General features: G+C 60.9%; 3 protein-coding genes across 4 annotated transcripts; 1 reads left to right on the top strand and 2 right to left on the bottom strand.

Moving 5' to 3' along the window:
- Nucleotides 1–460: 460 nt before the first annotated feature.
- On the bottom strand, nucleotides 461–2102 carry HINT2 (histidine triad nucleotide binding protein 2). Of its 2 annotated transcripts, none has more exons than XM_063422246.1 (5): nucleotides 2006–2102; nucleotides 1056–1214; nucleotides 865–969; nucleotides 716–788; nucleotides 461–608 (listed from the first exon to the last, which is right to left on the bottom strand). In XM_063422246.1, exons 1-5 carry the CDS (start codon nucleotides 2057–2059, stop codon nucleotides 517–519), a joined length of 483 nt encoding a protein of 160 aa, XP_063278316.1. In that variant the 5' UTR covers nucleotides 2060–2102; the 3' UTR covers nucleotides 461–516. The 2 variants fall into 2 exon arrangements, with proteins under 2 accessions (XP_063278316.1, XP_063278317.1); XM_063422247.1 differs by having other exon boundaries at nucleotides 2045–2095.
- A 202-nt stretch (nucleotides 2103–2304) lies between these two features.
- TAF1C (TATA-box binding protein associated factor, RNA polymerase I subunit C) lies at nucleotides 2305–6787 on the bottom strand. Its single transcript, XM_063423138.1, has 14 exons — nucleotides 6574–6787; nucleotides 6392–6485; nucleotides 6139–6245; nucleotides 5952–6047; nucleotides 5800–5870; nucleotides 5468–5715; nucleotides 5283–5393; nucleotides 5047–5170; nucleotides 4865–4936; nucleotides 4615–4750; nucleotides 4392–4520; nucleotides 4070–4244; nucleotides 3799–3936; nucleotides 2305–3509 (listed from the first exon to the last, which is right to left on the bottom strand). The coding sequence occupies exons 1-14, from the start codon at nucleotides 6703–6705 to the stop codon at nucleotides 2335–2337; spliced, it is 2808 nt and encodes a 935-aa protein (XP_063279208.1). The 5' UTR covers nucleotides 6706–6787; the 3' UTR covers nucleotides 2305–2334.
- A 2103-nt stretch (nucleotides 6788–8890) lies between these two features.
- Nucleotides 8891–18626, top strand: TMEM8B (transmembrane protein 8B). Its single transcript, XM_063422909.1, has 13 exons — nucleotides 8891–9021; nucleotides 12355–12544; nucleotides 13615–13822; nucleotides 13958–14091; nucleotides 14226–14485; nucleotides 14736–15091; nucleotides 15380–15476; nucleotides 15686–15809; nucleotides 17037–17179; nucleotides 17359–17537; nucleotides 17624–17770; nucleotides 17845–17961; nucleotides 18151–18626. The coding sequence occupies exons 1-13, from the start codon at nucleotides 8925–8927 to the stop codon at nucleotides 18484–18486; spliced, it is 2388 nt and encodes a 795-aa protein (XP_063278979.1). The 5' UTR covers nucleotides 8891–8924; the 3' UTR covers nucleotides 18487–18626.
- Nucleotides 18627–20593: the final 1967 nt, after the last annotated feature.

Below are 20593 nucleotides of genomic sequence, written 5' to 3'. Positions count from 1 at the left end.
CGAGGGCTTTTAGATCAATCTAGTTCAATTAACTGGCTTTGAAAAGCAGGGAAACATCAGTGTCCAGCACAGGGCTCTGGTGGCAACATGGGTGCTGGTGGGGGTGGGCAACCTGAAGCAGAGCAAGGGCATTCAGGGATGCTGGGACTGGGTGGTGGCAGTGGGGTTGGGTGGGCAGCCCTGGACACGGTGCACTACTGACACCCCTAGGATGTTCCCCACCTTGGGGACAACCTTGTGACATCCAGACTGCTCCCTAAGCCCAGCACCAAGATGAGTCTTTTGCCTGTGAGCTGTGGGCAACCCCAAAAAACCCTTCTACTTCAACTGTGGCGCTGGTATGTGGGAAGCCCAGACCTTCTGCAAAAAGCAGGGTACCAACTCAACTGCTCTGACAATGGATGCAAACCCTGTGCAGGCCAGCCACCTCCACCCCCAAAAAAGCCACCCTGATGCAGAGTCACTGAAGCCACCACCAAAGAGATGCTTTATTGGGGAGCAAGTGGGTAGTGGGCATTAGCCAGGGGGCCAGCCCATCTGCCGTCCCCCCAGCACATGGAGATGCAGGTGGTACACAGACTGTGCGCCATGCTTCCCATCATTGATCACTGTCAGGAGAGGTACAAGGGTCAGGGCATCCCCTTTGTGCCCAGCCCTCCAGGACCACCAGTGAGGGTGTCCGGCCCCACAGCATGGTAGGGGATTATCAACTCACCAAGGCGGTAGCCATCAGCCAGTCCCTCTGCCTGTGCCGTGCGTGCTGCCACCACCATCAGGTGCCCCAGCAGCTGAAGCAGGGAGGAGCATTAGCGTCAGCACTGTATGATCCCACCACCAATGTCCCAGGGACCTCTCTGGACTCACCTCAGTGTCTTGGGGACCCACACGGCTGATCCGGGGAATGGGGCGCTTGGGGATCACCAGAAAGTGCACAGGGGCCTGGGGGGCCACATCACGGAAGACAAGGCACTGCCAGAGGGAGCAGGGTAAGCCCCACACCCGTGGGTTCTGCTCCCCTGCCCCAGTGGGGACACAGGTCCTGCTGTCCCAGCTACCTTGTCATCTTCATAGAGAATGGTGGCAGGGATGGTGCGGTCAATGATCTTGCTGAAGATGGTGGGCTGCCCTCCTGCCTCCTCGCTGGCTGCTGCTGCCCGCTGCGCCTTGCCGACCTCCCCGTCCTTCCCGCCAGGCACCGACATGCACCGCTGGGGCTGAGGGGCACACCTGGCTTACATACCTGTGCTCTCGGGGACAAGGACAAGGACAAGGACAAGGACAAGGACAAGGACACCGCGGTGGGGGCACATGGGGGAACACGTGCGCAAGGGTGATGGAGGGGAGTACATGGGGGTGCATGCGGAGATGGCAGGGGATGCTGGGGGATGCACATGGGGGTGACATGAAGTGCACACTGGGATATGGCTGAGGGATGCATGTGGGGGTGATCAGACTAATGCATGGGGTGATGGGGGACATGATGGGGGTGGAAAGTGGCGGAATTCATACAGGGGTCCTGGGGTTGCACACACAGGTGATGGTGGGGTGCCCGTGGGGGTGATGTTTGGCTGTGACAGGGGTACCGCATGAGGCAACAGGGAGGTGCACACGGGGTAACACTCATAGGGGTAAGAGGGGCAGATGTCCAGGAGGCTGGTAGTGGGCTGTGCTGACAGGGGTGACAAGGGACTGTCCGCAGCCTGGACAGTGGGCTGTACCCACGAGGGCTGTGCTCTCGGGGCTAGCAGAGGACTGTTCACAGGGATCTGTGCCCTCGGGGGTGCGGCTGTGCCCACGGGGGCGCAGGCTGGGGTAGGGGTGGATGCCCACGGGTGCTCCGAGGCCCCTTGCCTGTGGCGTGGGGGTGCACGCCGCGGACTTGGCCCGAAGGTGGAAGTAATGGCGAGCACGGTGCAGAGCCGTTCCAGTGCCCCTGTTACCCCCACACACCGGTGTGCCTCTCTTATCCACGGGTACCCCCAGCCCCGCGTCCCCCCGCGCCCACCTGCCCCAGGCACAGCGCGCCCCGCGCCAGGCCGCGCACCAGCACCGCCGCCATGGCCGCCGCTCCCGCCCCCGACACACACCCCGTCTCCGCTCCACGCCCCCTTAAAGCGCCCGCGCCCGCCCGCGACCACGCCTGGCATGTGAGGTGACTCTTGCGTCGGAGCATCCGGCGGGGACTCTCCGACCGCGGAGGATGGTCACTCCTCGCCGAGGGCAGTCCCAACCGCGGGCGTCCTGCCCAACCTCCCCTGACCCTAAGGGTGGGTGCCTTGACAAAACAATTGAGGACCCCAGGAGGAAGGCTGTGCCAAGCAGGTTTATTTGCACTCAGAAACCCATTCGTGGGCGCTTGCGGCGGGGTTGCGAGGCAGAGGACAGTTGACTCTGTGAAGAAGGGATGCACAGCTGGCTGGCCTGGCTGCCAGGGGGCTCTGGGGGCTCAGGAGGGCCCTCAGCCCACACAGATAGATAGTCCCGCAGCGTTTTCCGCCGCTCCTTGGGGATGCCGCGGCAGCGCAGGCTCTGTGAAGACAGCAGGGCTTCATCGGGCACTGCTGAGGTCGTGGGGCTGTGAACTGGGGGACTGCCAGCTGGCAGGGAGCCCTCCTGGGAGAGAATGGGTGGGCGGCTGGGGGAGAGCAGCGAGGGGCCTGTATCACTCAGCTCGGACAGCTCAGACTGGTAGGTGAGGGAGGAGGTAAAGCTGGCTGAAAGGCTGCGGCGGCCCTGGGCTCGCTTCTGTCGCCGCCGCCGCTCCCGCAGTGCCCGCTGTCTCTGCGCCACACTGAAGCTTGTCCTCTCCTCCCACCACTGCTCCCAGTCCCCAGCCCATGCTGCTGTCAGACGGACACTTAGGGGGTCTGGACCCCCAGCTGGCTCCAGGCTCTGTGGCAGGGGAGGGGGCTGAAGGGCCAAAGGCTCCCAGTGCTGGATGCGGCCCCCTTGCTCCATGGTTTGGCGCAGCAGCTGGCGCATCTGCCTCTGCAGGCTGCTGGGGCCTGTAGGCCCCTCCAGATCTCTGCGGGTGAAGAGGCGCCTCTGGCTGAGGCTGGGGGGCCAGGTGTGCCGGGGAGGCTCCCTGCAGGCCCTGAAAAAGGCCCTCAGCCAGCGGCGGTACTGTAGAGCTGCAGCTGGGCTAGGCACCGCTGGAGAGGGCTGGGGGCTGGCACAAGGCTCCTGCAAGAGTTCAGCTTCCTCCAGGGGTGCTGGTGTGCCCGTGTCCTCGTCATCATCATCATTGATAATCACCTCCAGGTTGGACAAGTAGAATGTTTGCTCTTCCTCCTCTTCTGCCTCGGCACCCAAGCCCTGTGGGCTGCTGGCTGGAGCCTCGAAGAGAGGGGAAGAGCCAGGGGCTGTTGTGGCTTCATCCCTCGACGGGGGTGGAGGGGGCTGTGCTGCCTTGTGGGTCAGTTTTTGGCAGAAGACATCCCCAGCCTCAGAAAGCTGGAAAATCAACATGGACTTGTGTGGTCCATCCTCCTGTAGTGTGGCAGCTAGCCCTACAGAAACAGGTAAAGGCACTGTCACCAGGGTTCCATTCTTGGAGATACTCCCGGGGCCTGGCCAGCAGTGGGGGCTGCCTCCACCACTCAGTGAGTACCGTCACTGCTGGCTCCTGGCCTGTACATCATTTTCTATATCATTAATCTCTTCCACAGGACTGTTTGGGGCTTTGCTTTTGCTTTTTCAGCCACCCTTCAGCCAGGCCACGACAATGGCTATACTTCCACTCCATTTCACCTTCTCCCCCACCAGGACCTGCAGCTTGGTACAGTGTGGGACACTCACCTGCTGCTGGGGCTGCGAGGCGCTGCTGGAGCAGGTGGTGGCGGTGCGGGAGCTGGGTGGGCAGATGCTGCAGGCACCCTGCAATACTGTGCAGCTTCTGCGGAGTCCCTGCCAGCTGACAGGCCGACTGGCTGCCCCCTGTGGAAACACCCCAAAAACTGTCTGGTGCGCATAGACACCACAGCAGCAGCTGATCCGAGCAGCAAAGAGGTTGGGATGTGGGCACAGAGGAGTCCTGGCTCTCCAGCACCCCTAGAGCTTGATCTCTTACCCCGGTATTGCAACAGCAACAGCTCCTGGGTGCGAGATGCACCAAGCAGAATGTTGTGGCTCCTCCCAGGTTTCCCTGGCATCAGATGCGCAAAGAGTGGAGGGGCCTTCATCATGTGTGCCCACTTCAGAACAGGCACCAGTGGCAATCGCTCATCCAGCACATACACGGAGAACTACAACAGGAGTCTTGGCTCAGGTGGGACACACCCCAACACACTGTGGCAGTTCCCCTCAGCTGGAAGATCCTCGTGCCCCATAGGCACTTGGAGACACAGCTGTGCAGCGTGTCTTCCCCAGCTCCCAGCTGTAGTGGGACTCACCTGGGTGGTGACAAGGTACTGTGAGGGGTGAGCCCTGCCCAGGTACATGGGCAGCACCACACGCTCGCCCTGCTGGCAGCCAGCTTCCTCGCCCACCTTGAACAAGTCGAAGTGGCATCTCCTGGGGGCCTGCAGCAGCAGAACAGCACGCAGTCAGCACTTTGGGCTGAGGAAGTCTCCTCCCTGCCTGCTCCAAGCTCCACACCCACCCTCTCAGGCTCACCCGGGCATCCAGGCACTGCAGGCCCGTGCGGTCAGCACAGCTGAGCACCCGTGGGTGGGCAGTGAAGTCACTCCAGCGCCAGGGTGAATGATCCCGAAAAAACATGGTCTGGGGGTCATGGCGGAGCTGCTGCAGCCTGTGGGGAGACAGCAGTATTGGCATGGGGTAGGGCTGCCACAGTCACTTTGGGCACCACTGGGACTCCACTGCCTGTATGAGTCCCGAGACAGCCCTGAGTGCATTATCTCACCCGGTCTCGACGCTCCAGAGGTAGACAGTCCCACTCTGGGTGCAGACAGACAGCTCCCCAGGAAGGTGAGGGCTGCAGGATAGGGGGCACAGCATCACCATGAGCTGACAGAACCCGCCAAAATGAACAGGGCTGCTCCAGCAGAGCTCCCTCCTTGCGCAGCCCCTTCCTCCAGCACCTACCTGACAGTGAGGCAGGAGGCAGGCACATCAGTACGGATCACCTGTAGTGGGGTGGGAGCTGCCCTTCTCTTGCCTGGCACCCTCCAAACACCACAGTGATAGTCTGAGCGGACCCCAACAAAATCTGCCAGGGGGAAGGACGTGGCATGAGAGCTGTAAGCATCCCAGGGGACCCCTGCTGCCCCTCCTCCCTACATCCTGTCTGCCTCTAGATGCGGATCCTGGGGCTGGCTCACCTTGCCCATCCACACGGGCTGCAGCCACTTGTTGGACGCGCCCACTGAGTTCAAACTGTGCTGGGGAGCCCTGGGTGCGGGGCAGCTCCTCCAGCACCACATCCTGGAAATCTGGGATGCTAGCTAAGGGCAGTGCAACAAAACACCCACTTCCCTCCCCAGGGACACTTCATGGGGAAGGATACAGAGGTGGTTCATAGCCTGCCCTCCAGGGTGCACCAGGCAGCCCACAGGTGTCCCCCCGTCTTCACGGGGCAACCAGGCCAGTGCCCCCCCAGTGAGACTGTCGTCAAAGAGCAGGCTGGACCACTGCTGCATCAGCTCCTCATGCAGGCAGTCTGCCAGCAGACCCAGTGGCACCTCGAAGAGCCAGTCACGGCAGAGATGGGAGAACCAGCGCAGGCGGGAGGCCAAGTGTTGCCGGGGGCAGCCGCTGCAGGGCATGGGCAACATCAGGCAAGGGACAGAGCAGGAGCCCCCCCAGAGCTCTGCAGAGCAGGGACAGAGGGGCACTCACCGTCGGGCCTCCAGGCGGTCGATGTCCTCCACTAGGGCCGTCATCCGGATGGTGCTATTACGGGCTGCTCTCTACAGGAGTAGGGGGCAGAGATTGAGACTGGCAAGGGGAAGGGTAGGGAACAGCACTGTTATCCCTGGACTGACAATGACCTTCAGCTTGGAGTTTCCCAGATAAAAGTTCTTGTGCAGCAGACGCCCCAGGGAGCCAAAAGCGTCTTCTGGGTGATCCACAAAGAAATGGCCCAGCTGTGTGGGAGGGAGGGGAAAGGGTCAGTGCACGCAAAGGTCCCACACTACCCCCCAGGTCCTTGCCAGGAGACCACACCACAAATCCCACCTGCCTGGCGAAGTCCAGAGTGGCTCCAGACTTGCCTACTCGAAGCTTCCTGCACAGGCTACTGCGGTATAGGATGTCCTGCGGCGTGGGAGAGGGGATCCAGCAGCCTGTGGGGAGAAGGCAGAGGCTGTCTGGCACCGCAGGAGCACCGGAACACCGCTCAGCACCGCGAGGCAGCGGCAGCGATAGAGATGGAAGGCACATCCTCACAGTCCCCGTGCAAAGAGCTCCCTCCCGCTCCCACGACTCTCACCCGCGCTGGGCAGCAGCACCGGAACGGCCGCAGCGTCGGCGGCTTCCCACTTTTCGCTCATCGCGCCGCGGCGGGGCACGAACGTCGGCTGCACCTGCGGGGAGCGAAGAGAGAAAGCCAGAGCGGCCCCTGAGCGTCCTGCTGGTTCCCTCGGCCGGCCCGGACCCCCGGCAGGGCCTCACCTGGCGACGTCCGGGTCCACCCTCCAGCACCTGCCCGTGCTCGCCCCAGCCGGCGACCGGCGCGGGGCCACCCTCTTCCTGCGGCGGGCCGGCGCCGAAGTAGGAGGGGAAGAGCGCGGCCGGGAACTCCATGGCCGCGGCAGCGGGCACAGGCGGCAGCACGCGGCTGGGCCGGGCGTCCCGGCACTCTGTGGGGACGGCGCGGCCACCGCGGATGGCGTCACTGCCGCGCGCTGCTGCCGCGCACCAATCAGCGCCCGGTGGCGCCGCGGGCCAGAGCGCCGCCGGCGGCACAGCCACGCGGGGCGATACCGCCCCCTGGCGGCCGGAGGGTAAAAAGGTACGGCCGGCAGAGGGGCAGGGATGGGGTCAGGATGGGAACGGGAACGGGCGGGGGAAGCTGTGAAACTGGGACAGGACCGGCCGGCAGTCCCGAGCGGAAACAGTGGGATGGAGCCGGACCGGGACCGGCACTGGAGAACCATGAGGACAGGACCCCACTGGGGCACGGGAAAAGGTAGGGGCATTGTTTCCCTCTGCTCGCCTCAAGAGCAGTGAAACCCTCCTGTGAGTCCTGGCAGGGGCACACCTGGTCTTCCGTGGCCCCGGTTGTGTGGCCATGGGGTACCCGGCACACCAGCAGCGTGTGGGGTCACGGGACAGTCTCAGATATCCGGGGGTTGTGGGGTGGAAGTGCGGCTCCTGGAAGGTTGAGGATATTCCAGTTCCCCCCTCCCACCCTGCCCTTCCTCACACCTGCTTGGCCTTGGTGAACGCACTACTACCCCACAGAAGGCTCTGTGCTCCTTCCTTCCCACAGGGTGATTGCTGGCTCGCCATAAGGGACCCTTCTGGCCCCAGACCCGCTTGGAAACCCATATAGAGTTCAAGTTAGTCCCATGGGGCTCTGATGGGACCCTGGAGCTTTTGGAGAGTATCTAGAGGGGAGAAAACTTCCCCTGTCCATTTCCGAAGGAGAGCATGACCCGCTTTCTCCTCGAGGGACCATGGTCCTTGTACATCCCTGTGCCAGAGGCCACTGGCCCCAGAGCTGTGCCAGTGAGGTCTGCACTGGGAAGGGGATCACCAACCATGCCTGGAGGGGTCTGTACTCTAGGGAGGTTGCTGGGCAGTCAGTCTGGGACACAGTGGGGTGGCTGCTCCTGCTGCAGCTCCTAGGGTGCCCTGTGGGGAGCACCGGACGGGAGAGGAGCATTCCCATGAGTAGTAACCTGCTGCCTCTATAATGGCCAAGGAAGATGGTGATGTCAGGGGAGTCCAGGGAGTTTGGGAAAGTGTGATGAGATAGTTTCCGGTCAAGATGCCCTCATCCCTGCAGGTGGTGCCCAGACTCCCTCTGTGGGACACCTCCTCTCTGAGATACATGCTACAATTTGCTTTAAGAAGATGGTAGCCACTGGTAGAAAACCACCTGACCCCCTTCCACAGCTCCCTCTGGGACAGGCAGCCCATTACCCCCGGCTCCATAGGTAGCCCTCACTGTCTCCCATCCCTTTCCTTAATTCCAGGACATACCATCGGCTCCATGTCCCTCTCCATTATATATTTCTGTGCCCAGGATCTATTCCTGTCTCAAGGCCTATGTCCCTGTCCCCTAGAAGCACATTACTGTCCCCAGTCATTGTTTCTGTCTCTAGAGCCATATACCTCTCCACCAGCCTATGTCCCTGTCTGCAGCCCCATGTTCCTGTACCTCGGCCCCATATCTCGGTTCCCAGCCTGTATCCTTGTCCTCGGCACCATGTCCCTGTTCCAAGCCCTGTGACCCTATTCCTGGCCCATGTCTCGGTTCCGGAGTCATGTCCCTGCCCCCAGCCCCGTGACCCCATTACCAGCCGGTATCTCAGTTCCAACACCATGTTCTTGCCCTCAGCGCCTTGTTCCTGGACTCAGCCCGTGTCTCTGCCCCAGCTGCTGTCTCTGTGCCCTGTGCCCCCGTTCCCGGCTCATAGCTCCGTTTCAGCCCCGTGTCTCTGTCCCCAGAGCCATGTCCCTGCCCCCAGCCCTGCGCCCCAGTTTCCGGCCCATGTCTCGGGTTCCAGCCCGGTGTCCCTTTTCCGCAGCCTCCCATCTCCATTCCCGCCTGTGTCGCTGTGCCCCCGTGCCCCGGTCAGCGCCGGGTCCATCCCGGGGGGTACGCGGTGGGCGAAATCGTCTCTCGGGGCAGGCGGGGCGTGGCGCGGCTACCGGTGATTGACGTGCCCTAGAGCCAATGGCGGCACGGGAGGCCGTCCCGGTGGGCGGGGCGGGTGACGTCAGGGCCGCCGGTGCGCGGCGGGGCGGCCGGAGGCGCGCGCCCCAAGGCAGCCGCGGCGGCGGCGGCGGCGGCGATGGCCCGGCGGGGCGGCGGGGGCGGCGGGCAGCGCCTCCCGCTGCCGCTCCCGCTGCTGCTCCTGCCGCTCCTGCTCCTGCCGCCGCCCGCCGCCGGTGAGCTCCGCCGGGAAACCGGGGCAGGGGGCGCGGGTGTGGGGCGGGTGGGCGAGCGCGGGACGGGGCGCGGGAGGGCACGTCGAGGGTGCCGACGCGACGGGGGCGAGGCGATACCGCGGAGGACGTGTGTGCGGTGGGTGGGAGAGGTGTTGGAGCGGGGTCCGTGCGGTGGGACGCAAGCGATGAGCTCGGGATGGGTGAGAGGTACGGGAGCAGTGGGATGTGGGGGTGCGCGCAGTGGGGCGGGGAGCGGGCGAGGACGGAGCACGGGGGTGTGTGCGCTGGGCAGGAGGTGCGGAGCGGGGGATCCGTGCGGCGGGACATGACGGATGAACTTGGGATGGGTGTGAGGTACCTGAGCCGCGGGATGTGGGGTGTGCGCGCAGTGGGGCGGGTGGGATTGGAGCACAGGGGTGTGTGCGGTGGGCAGGGGGGCTGCAGGCACGGGGTGCGGGGGTCCGAGCGGCAGAGCGCAGGATAGCGTGCCGTGGGGCAGCGGGATTGAGCGTGTAGTGGGTGTGAGGTACACGAGCTGTGGGATCTGGGGTGTGCATGCAGTGGGGCGGGGGCCAGGTGAGAATGGAGCACGGGGGGTGTGCGGTGGGCAGGGGAGCTGGAGGTGTGAGTCACAGGGCTCTGTGAGGAGCCGTGGGGCAGAGGGATGAGCTTGGGATGCGTGTGAACTACACGAACAATGGGTTGCGGGGTGTGCGTGCAGTGGGGCAGGGAGTGGGTGAGATGCGGTGGGCAGAAGGGCTGCATATGTGGGGTGTGGGGGTCCATGTGGTGAGGCACAGGGGATGAGCTTGGAATGGGTACATGCATAGTTTGGGACGAGCTACACAAGCAATAGGATGTGAGGTTTGCATGCAGTGGGGCAGGGTGCAGATGAGAATGGAGTACAATGGCACAGCTGTGGGGGATGGCATCCTAGAATGTGGGCTGCACACGTGATGGGACACGATGAGTGTGGCACAAAGTATGGGGCCAGCATGCAGTGGGGTTTGGGGCAGGTATGCAGCAAAGTACAGAGGTGTCTCCAATTTGGTGTGGGGTGCCTTGGGGCACAGGGTGCACGTAACACTGGGACATGAGGTGGGTGCAAGGGGCACAGAGATGCGTGTGCAGGAATGGGTTTGCACAACGGGGTACAGGGATGCCTGCGTAGGGGGTACTGATTTCTGTGGAATGGGATGCCTGCAGTGGGGCACAGTGAGTGCAGTGGGGCACGGTGATGAGCATGCCGTGGGTACGGCATACCCATGCAATGGGGCATGGAGACAGATGAGAGTGGGGTGCGTGCAAGGAGGACGCAGGCTGTGGAACACCCGGGGATGGAGGCGTGTGCGTGGGCAGTGAGTGGGCCCGGGGGGTTGCAGATGCAGGGCAGAAGGCTGTGTGCGTGCAGAGGGCAGCGGAGATGGACAGCCTGCAGAGACGGCGGTGTGTGTCCAGCGGGGCGTCGGGATATGCGGGGGATACATCGACGACAGTATGTGAGACCAGGAGCAGGCTATGGGGCAGGGAGCTGGCCTGGTGACCGGGATGCGGAAGGATACTTGGGGGCTTCGAGAGGGCATCCCCTGGGAAGCGGGGAAGCTAGCCGGGGGCTGCCGGTGCCGGGGTGCAGCGGTGGGGCGGCAGCGGGAGCTGTGCGCGGTGCCGACCGCCGGCCGCGGAGCTGTCCGCGGTGCTGACCGCCGGCCTGAGGCTGTAGCACCGCGGTTGGGGTCCTGCGGCTCAGGCCGCTGGTCTGAAGCAGAAGGGCTTTGGCTTTTCTCCTTCCATCCACTCCACGTCCATGGATAGCAATCCCACTCCATCCTCCAGCACCTTTCCCGTGCTCTGGCTGCACTGCCATGGCGCCTCAGACTAACCCACTGGTGAGGCAACGAGTTCCCTCACCTTGCCCTGGGTGAGTGAGCATGAGGGTGCTGCGCTGGGACTGGGTAGCTCTGGGTCCTTCTCCCAGTTCTGCCTCTGGAGTTGTGTTCAACACCCTTCCTGGGATGCCCTGCCAGTTCACTGTCCCCATGTGGGGCTGTGGAGTGACCAGGTGGTTCCTGGTGGAGAAATTTGGATCGGCTGCTCTTGCACTGGGGAGACAGGTGTTTCATGCCTGGCTTGTGCCGGCTGGGAGTGAAGAGGAGGAGGAGCTGCCTTTGTTCCAGACAAGGGAGCAGATGCATGTCAGTGCACAGCCTGCTGGGGCTGCACACATGCAGCACAAACACATGTGCACACAAGCACATGCGCACGCTCCCAGCCAAGAACATGTGATGCAAAGCAGACCCTCTTCTCAGCTGTCCCACTTCACACTGGACGAGTCCTCTTGGGCAAAGACCTGCTCCCAGCCCACCCTCTGCTGGTCGCCTTCTTTCCAGCAGATTTTGAAGAGGGTATTTCATTCTTGCTGGGTCTCTAGAGAAAAATGGATGGGTCTCCCAGGTTGGCACTGGTGTAGTGTAGTAATGGTAGGTGAAGTTATGGCTGCTGTCTCGCGTCCTGCTCTCCCTTGTGACAAAGAAGTGGCTGTCTCTCTGCTGCTGGGGCTCCTGGAAATCCCTGAAAATCGACATGTCAGGCAGCTGGTCAAGGGAGGTGGCCCCCACCTGTGCTGTGGGCTTGCAGGAAGCGTCTTTCAGACATGGGGCTGTGCACAGGCACACACCCCCATGGATGTGGGTTTGCACGCCTCCACTGCATGGTGCATACAGACAGCACCCACGTGTGCATATGTGCACACATATGTGCACCGTTCCTCCTCCACAAACCATGGGAGAGCTGGGAGGCAGTGCAGGAACTGCTCTGCTTTGCTCCTACTTGTGGCTCTAGGGTGAAACTTTGCGCTTTATGATGGGCTCAGTGCTGAGCCTCCCCAGCAGGCAGATGAGGGGGAGTGTGTGTTCCTGTGGGAGCTGACCTGCTAGAGCATAGCTGAAGCCATGAAGAATGTCCCTTTACTTGTTACAGGTAAAAAGCAGGGAGCAGAGCATGAGCAGCCTGGGCCCTGGGCTCCTCAGGCTACAGGCCATCAGCGCCCACAGCTCAGTGAACTGGACTTGAGGCACTGCTGAACCAGAAATTATGCAGACTGTGCCAGGGCCGGGAAACACAGCTGGGGGTGGCTGGGACACACAGCTGGGGACAGCTGACATCACCCCTGGGGGTTCACTGAAATGGCACTGTCCCAGCCCCTTCTGCCTCCAGGCTGCTGGATGCTTGTGAAATACTCAGAGCCTGGGTAGTGGGCCTGCTCTGAGGGGACTGCTCCACAACCCCCTCCCCAGTCCTTCACCCTTCTGAGAGCCCCTTGGATCTCCTTTGCAGATGGGCTCTTTGTGACTGACTACTTCACCCGCACACCACGCAAGCTCAGCCCCTTCCGCTCCTTTGCCAGCATTGAGCTCTTCCACTTCCACATTCCCGAGGACACAGTCATCGCCGTCTGGAACCTCATCACCTTCAAGGAGCAAGGTGGCACCTTTGGGGATCAATGCCCAGACCGTAGCATCACCGTGTGAGTAAGCAGCCTGGCCTGCCTGTATCCTTCCTGCCTGCCTCTGCTGCTCCTGCCTGGATTTGCCCCACAGCTTGCCTGCTCTTGCCTGCTTCTTTGCTTCCACAAGCGTGTGTACATATAGAGTCAAAGAATCATAGAACCACAGAATGCTTGGGGTTGGAAAGGACATTACAGATCATCTTGTTCCAGCCTGCTACCATGGGACACGTTCCACTAGTGCAGGTTGCCAACTGAGTACCATACAGCTGCTTGCTCATCTCCCCTGCTCCCCCGGTGGGGAGGAGAATCATGGAAAAAAACCTAAAACTCGTGGGTTGAGATTAAAACAGTTAACTAATCAAAATAAATATGCCAATAACACTAATGATAAAACAGCTACAATAATAACAATAATACCAACAGTAACAAAAAGGAGAGGGAGAAATAAAAGCCAAGAAAGACTAGTGATTCATCACACAGTTGCTCACCACATGCTGACTGATGCCCAACCTGCCCCCCAGCAGTGGTTGGTGGCTCCATGCCAACTCTCCTAAGTTTATACACCAGGCAGGAGCCTCTATATGGGACAGAATATGTTCTGTATGGCATGGGATATCCCTTCGGTCTGGGTCAGCTCTCCAGGCCATGCTCCCTTCTGGCATCTTTTGCACCTGCTCTCTGGCGGAGCATGGGACACTGAAAAGTGCTTTAGGGCAAGCACTGCTGAGCAACAACTGAAATGTCAGTGTGTTGTCAACATTATTCTCATACTAAATCCAAAGCACAGCACTGCACCAGTCACTAAGAAGAAAATGAACCCTATCCCAGCCAAAACCCAGACAACATGTACACTCCCTCCCCATGATTCATCTTCCCAGGACCAATGCAGGCTCCACTGTTTTGTGCATCTCATAGATGAACTGTTTTGCTTGAACACCCACTCAGGAAAGCTCAGTCTCCAGAAAGGTCTCAGCTTACAGATGGCTTCCATGATGTCTTTAAGCATAGAGGAAGACACCCACATATAGGACACACTGCCCTGCCACGATGCCCAGCCCACACCCTGCTGACTGCTGTCTCTCCTGCAGGTATTTCCGCTCAGGGGCTCCCTCCGTCATTAACCCGCTGCACACGCACTTCCCCAGGGACACGGCCGTCCCTGGCTCCTTCGCACTGACCCTCACCTGGACCCTGCCCAACCGCACCACGGGAGTGTTCAATGTCACCAGCCCACTGCCTGGGGACTGGTTCCTGGCTGCCCACCTGCCCAAAGATGAGGGCAAGATCTCCGTTAAGGTGAAGGGCCTGGAGGGACCATGGCAGGGCAGGGCTGGGGTCTGATTGCACTGGGCTGGCAGTGCCCAGGGCAGGTGTCCTAAGTAGGGCAATGTCCTGTGCCCACTGCCCTGTGCTGACTCTCCTCTGGTGCAGGGGCTCTACGAGGAGTGCCAGTATCTCTTCCAGCCACAGCTCATTGTGCAGCGCCTGGTGAACATCGCTGTGCTGTACCCCGGCCATGTCACCGAGCAGAGCATGGCCCCCCACAACCGCTCCTGCCTCTACAAGTGAGTGCTAGAAGGTCTCCTAAGGAGGGTGCAACCTCGGGGTGGGGAGATGAGGGTTTCACATCCCTCTGGCTTCCCTCCCCAGCCCTGTTAGTCCATAGTGATGGGCACAACCTGGCACTGCTCTCCTGCAGGGTCTTTGTGCCCAGTTACACATCACGAGTGCTTGTGGAGGTGCTGCGGTGCCGTGGGGCCGAGGGCTGCCCACTCTGGCTGCGTGTGCGGGCCAAGGCTCCCCCCCTGCACAACTCCACAACACTGGACTGCCGGGAACACAGTCCCTGCCAGCTGGCACAGGACCTGCCCTTCTGGCAGCACTGGTACTATGTGCTGGTGGAGAAACACCCTGGGGTGCTGGGCACCATCTCCTTCCAGGTCACCGTGCAGCTCACAGGTGAGGATGCATGTGGACGTGTGGGTGGAGGCATGGTCTTGACTCTGCTCTGGTGTGGGGGTTAAAGGATGCCCAAAGGATCTGTCTGCAGCTGGGCATAGGGTTATACCCAGCTCTGCTGGGATGGGAATGCTGGGAGGTGTTGGGGCTGGGTTGCAAATGGAGATGAATGGATGGGAAGAAGGGAAGGTGGGAACTAAGAGGGGGCTGGAACTGTGTTGTGCCCAGGCTGATGGCTCTGTCCCTCCAGACTGCTCCCGACCCAGCCTGGCCCGGCAGCCCTTCCTGCCCTCCAGCGCCTCCATGAACATGCCCCACTCCTTTGGCTCCGTGGGTGGGCTGGCGCTGGGGGACAGCCCTCCACCCACCAGCCCCAATGACACGAAGCACCCAGTCCCCATTCCTGTCACTTCACATGCTGGAGAGCGGTGCTGGCCTGTCCGGCCCACACTGCGCAACGAGCTGGACACCTTCTCTGTCCACTTCTACATCTTCTTCGGGCCCAATGTGTCAGTGCCGCCTGACCGCCCTGCTGTCTTCGTCATCAACCTCCTGCCAGTGCTGGACAGTGGTGGGGTGCTCAACCTGGAGCTGCGGCTCAATGTGGTGAGGTGGCCTCATACACCCTGAACGGGGCAGGGTAGATTGGAACAGGGATGGGATGGGAGATGGGTGATGTCCAGGTTGCAGCAGGGCAGAGAGCAGGATTTGGGGTGGTTGTGAAGTTTTTGGGTGATGGAGAACGGATTAGGGTACTCCAAGGCCCAGGTTTGGGGTGCTCTTGGATGAAGGACAGTGGGTTAGGGCACTGCTAGTTGGTGTGCTGTGATCCAAGTGCTGTCAGAGCAGGGGACATCCCTAGCTCCGGTTTAAGGCCATCTCCTCTGCCGTCAGAGCTCCCTGTGTGGTGAGAATGTGACAGTGTTTGGGTGTCTAAACCATGAAGTCCCACTGACATCCAGTGACAACACCTCCGTCACCTGTGAGACAGGTAGGCTGGGCTGTGCATGTCCATCCTGCCATGCCCACAGGGTCACAACTGCCTGTGTCTTGCAAGAGCCTGGGTGGCGGGAGGCTGTAGAGACCATGGGGGCATGTGGCCCTGGAGCCTGGCACAGGGTACTGTGTCCCTGTTCCAGCTCTGTCCAGGGCAGGGGGCTGGACCTTGCACTGCTGACACAGAGCTCTTCTGGCCCACAGAGTCTCTGGCAGGCTTCCTGCTCTCCGTTAATGCCACAGCCAGCCTCAGCCGCCTGCGGATTCCCTACCCACAGACAGGCAGCTGGTACCTGAGCCTGCGCTCGCTCTGTGCCACAGAGCATGGGTAAGTGCCCCAGCATATCCCCTCCCTGTGCCCCGAGGGGGGATGTCCTCACCGTGACATGTGCCTGTGTGTGCCGTGGGTCTGTGGGTGTGCCTGTCTCCTGCGCTGCGTCTCCGCTCATGTGGCTTTGCGGGCTGTGTGTCACCGTGTGAGTGCTGCGTGGGCACGGATGGCTCCATCTCGCGTCTGCCTGACCATCTGTGGGTCCCCGCGGCTCTTCCCTCTGTCTCGCGGTTAGGAAGTGCCTGTCAACTCGCGAACGCCGGGCATCTGTCAGTGCCTCTCCGCCCCCGCAGCAGGGCCCATCTGTACCCACGCCTGGGAGGGGACCGGGCCGTTGCTGGGAGGACAGGGCTCTGCTCTGCGTGTGAGGGGGCATCTCTGGTCCAGCTGGGGCTCTGCTTGGCATCTCCAGGGACTGCTTCTGTGCTGCAGCTCTGCTCCTGGCCTCTGTGTCTGCCTGGAATACTGTGAAAGAGTGAGGCTGATGTGTGTGTGTCTGTACATGCAAGGATGCATGAGTGTGGATGGTGCTGCATGCACATTTGGTGCAAGCATGCATGCAGCACTGCATGCATGTTTGGGTGCATATGTGCAGCCAGCTCTGTGTGCATATTCTGGTTTGCACAAGCAGTCAGGGTTTTGTTCAGGCACTCAGGGCTGTGTATGTTCTGCACACACACATGTGCAGATTTGACTGTGTGAGGACAGAGTCATGGGACAGCAGACACACATGCAGCTGACACTGTGTGCATATCTGTGTGTGTTGGGGTGCCTGTGTGTGCCCAGCCAGCAGCTGGTACGTGCTGTCAGCCTGTGGGGCTGCCTATGCTTCTGGTGTGGCAGAGCTGAGGAGGTGCCGGCAGTGCCCAGAGTCTTGTGCGTGGGCAGCACAGGGCGGTGGGGTTGGTGTGCCCGGCCTGCCCTGACTCCTTTTCTGTCTTCCTAGTTCTTGTTGAGTTGCCATTCACAGTCAGTTCTTCCCTGACTGGTTCACACAGGGGCATTGAAGGGCAGGGTACAATGTTTGCACAGCAAAACCCAAATGAAATAGGAACCAGCTGAGTGTGCTGTGAAAGGCAGAGGGGCTTTAGGTGTAGCCACGTTCCTCCTGCTCACTCAGGCTGGCACACCTGCCAAGTGTGGGTGTGACAGGTGGCTCTGGTCAGAGGCAGGAGCTGCTTGAGGGCACAGGGTGAGGGCTGACCCCCTTCTCTCACCCTGCAGGTTTGAGCCCTGCACCAACGTGACAGCTGAGGTGTACCTGCGCGCCTACCTCTCACCCTGCATCAACGACTGCGGCATCTACGGCCAGTGCAAGCTGCTGCGCACCAACAACTACCTGTATGCTGCCTGCGAGTGCAAAGCTGGTGAGAGCTGAGCCAGGAACCCACAGACCCCCAGCATCCTCCCCTTCTCCTCGCGGGTTTTGTATCCCAGTATCCATTCGTGCCAGGTCTCTGCAGGGTGCTGGAAAGGGGGTTCCCTGGTCCACCCCCCCAGCCCCTGTGAGTGCTGCAGTAGTGACAGCAGCTCTCCCTGATCACAGGCTGGAACGGCTGGGGCTGCACAGACAATGCTGAGGCCTTCTCCTATGGCTTCCAGCTCCTCTCCACACTGCTGTTGTGCCTCAGCAATGTCATGTTTGTGCCTCCCGTGGCCATTGCTGTCCGCAGCCACTACCTCCTAGAAGCTGCTGTCTACATCTTCACCATGTTCTTCTCCACTGTGAGTGTGGTGAGGGGCAGCTGAGGGGCAGGCGAGGGTCTAAGCCTGGGCAGGACAGCTCTTTTACACTTTCCCTGCTACCCTAGTTTTACCATGCCTGTGACCAACCTGGCATTGTGGTGTTCTGCATCATGGAGTACGATGTGCTGCAGTTTTGTGACTTCTTGGGCTCTCTCATGTCTGTCTGGGTCACTGTCATCGCCATGGCCCGGCTCCAGCCCATAGTCAAGCAGGCAAGTGTGGAGAGGGGGCATGCAGGGCAGGCATGGAAGAGATTTATCCTGATGGGTGCCTCACTGCCGCACAGGTGCTGTACCTGCTAGGGGCCATGCTACTCTCCATGGCTCTGCAGATGGACCGTCACGGGCTCTGGAACCTTCTGGGGCCCAGCCTTTTTGCTTTGGGGATCATGGCCGTCGCCTGGGTAAGATGGTGTCCCTTATGTCCCCAACCTGGCTGCGCTCAGCATCCTGCCAGCATCTCCTCTTTGCTGCCTTCACCCTTCCCCACGAACCCCTCTCCCTGGCTCTTGAGGGATGTGTCACCATGGCACAGAAGTTGTGCCTGTCCCTGGTGTGGGTCCCCCTTCCAGCTTGCCCTTTCCCCACCACAGACGGCTCGCACCATCCGTCGCCGCCACTGCTACCCACCGACCTGGAAGCGCTGGGCTTTCTACCTGTGCCCAGGAGCGCTGATCGCAGCAGCGGCAGTGCTGCTCTACGCCTTTGTGGAGACAGAGGAGAACTACTTCTACATCCACAGCATCTGGCACCTGCTCATTGCCGGCAGCGTCGGCTTCCTGCTGCCGCCCCGTGCCAAGCCCAGCAGGCGCCTGGGGCCGCTGCCCCGGCGCAAGGGGTGTGGGTACCAGCTCTGCGTCAATGAGCAGGAGGAGCTGGGGCTCGTCGACCCCGCTGTGGCCTCCATCAACAGTATTTGTACCAGCTGATGCTGACACCAGCTCAGACTCCTCTGTCATGGACAGCAGCCCTGTGGGGCTTGGCACCCACTCTCTTTGCTGGCCACCCATCTCTGGGAGTGCCAGGACTCCTCTGGGCAGGCACACAATCACCTGTGCCGCCCTGTTCTTCCAATTACAGCCTGATTGAACTTGTCTCCTGGGGTTGCTGTGGCTCAGTCTGGGGCAGAGCTGTGGGGTCTCAGGGCTGAGCTGGGTCACATTCCTCTCTTTGCCAGGCCATGGAGGTGCTAAGGGGATGTGGCTGGGTCTGGAGGGGAGGGATGGCAACAGTCTCTAGCTCTCAGTCAGAGCTGCTACTCTGTGGTGGCTGCTCCAGAGCTGATGCAGCTCCAACACAGAGCAGAGTGGCTGGCAAGAGGTGGGGAGCAGAGGCCGCAATCTTGACTCCTGGCATGACACAGTGCGAGGCTGGAATGTTTTTGCTGGGGCACTGTGCTCTCACAGGATGGCTGTAATGACTGACCCAGGAGCAGCAGAGCTGTACCAAGGCATCTGGGATCCTCTCCAAGCCTGCAGGTCTGTGGGAAGCCCATAGCTGTGGAGGTTGGTGCCACTGGGGAATGATTCTGGTGCTGCCTGCCATGACAATGCATACATCTGAGAGGGCTCTGCCTGCAAGGGCCGTATCCCCAAGACCCCACAGCCTGTTGGTGGCACCCCACTGTCTGGGGCAGCCTGCCTCAGCATCCCACATGTCGCTACACCCAAGGAGCAGTGGACTAGTGACCCTGTGTCCCTGCTGTTGCTACCAGCCCTGTCTCTGCAGGGCACTGGGTACTAGTGGGAGGGGCATTGCACGGACTGTACCCTGTGACCCAGTTGGGACAGGCCCTTCTCAGCCCCTGCCCCTTGTCTGGCTTATGGTCAGACCTGTGGGCTCAGTACCCATTGCAGCCAGTGGGGACCATGGTGTGCTGACAAATACCTGGGCTGTGTGTACCTCAAGGACAGGGGGGTTTCAATCTGCTTCAGTAGCTCACAGGGTCAAGGTGGACCAGAGAGGGCAGGGAAAGTTTCACTGACACTTCTCACCCCAGTGGGGACTTTCCCAATCTCCTGAGAATGCCTCAGCCCTGCAGGGGTCTTCACGGTGGAATTCTGAGGCAAAGCTCTGCATCCCAGCAGCCATATCCTAGCTCAGCAAAGCCCACCCACCGGCAGCCCCCCTCTCTGTGCCCCTGGGGACAGAGCTCGGCACAGGGAGATTTACTGGATGCTTAACAGGATTAGCAACTGCAGGCGGGCAGGCAGCTATGTAATAGGATTGCAATCTAATTAAAACTGCTGCCTGGGAGCTGGGCCCCAGCTGGTCAGAGTGGGGTGGGCTTAGGGGTCTGTGAGGGCAGCTGGAGAGGACTGTGGGGATGGGATTGGCAGAGCAGGAGGAGGGATGAGCTGTCGAGGACCAGGGCAGTGCTGGTGTGTTCAGGGGTTTGCTGCCTCTGTCTTTGGTGTGGGATATGGCCATGGGGAGCCAGCCTGGCATGCAGGTGTGCTGTGCTGTGCTGGGGCAGGAGCCTCAGTCATTGTACAAGGACTGGGGAACCTGCATCTGCCACACTCCTTCCCCGCTGAGCTCACCCTCCAGCCCTGTCCCTGCCATACAGAATGTCCTGTCTGATCTGGCCAAGTGGTAGATTAAGGATTAATTTTTTAATTAAGTTCAATTGGACCCCACTGGCAGCAGCAGCCCCCAGAGTATGAGGAGCTCCGCTTTAGCTTTCACGTCAGCAAGAGGGTGGAGAGGAGCACACACTGGGCACAAGCTTGTTCTACACTAATGCACCCCAGTTTCATGGAGGTGTCGGAGCTGCATGCAGCATCCTTACCCATCCCTCATCCCCTGTCTCACTGCTCTAGGGCTGAAGTGCAAAGCTGCTGCTTGCCAAATTTGTGAAGGCTCTACAATAACTGAGCCAGTGGTGGGATGAGCTGTCCCCTTGCAGCCAGCTGCAGCAGCCCCTGGCCTGCCCCACAGCAGACACCATGGGAGTGACACGTGGGATTGGACCCTTGAGGGGTCCTGGAGGAGGTGGGCTGGGGTTTTAGCCAGGAGAGCTGCCCAGGGAAGCCT

The sequence above is a fragment of the Prinia subflava genome, chromosome Z (assembly GCF_021018805.1).
Source record: "Prinia subflava isolate CZ2003 ecotype Zambia chromosome Z, Cam_Psub_1.2, whole genome shotgun sequence".
In the NCBI taxonomy this organism is placed as follows: Eukaryota; Metazoa; Chordata; class Aves; order Passeriformes; family Cisticolidae; genus Prinia; species Prinia subflava.
The sequence above is the reverse complement of the archived record's forward strand: the minus strand, read 5'-3'. Positions and strand labels throughout refer to the sequence as shown.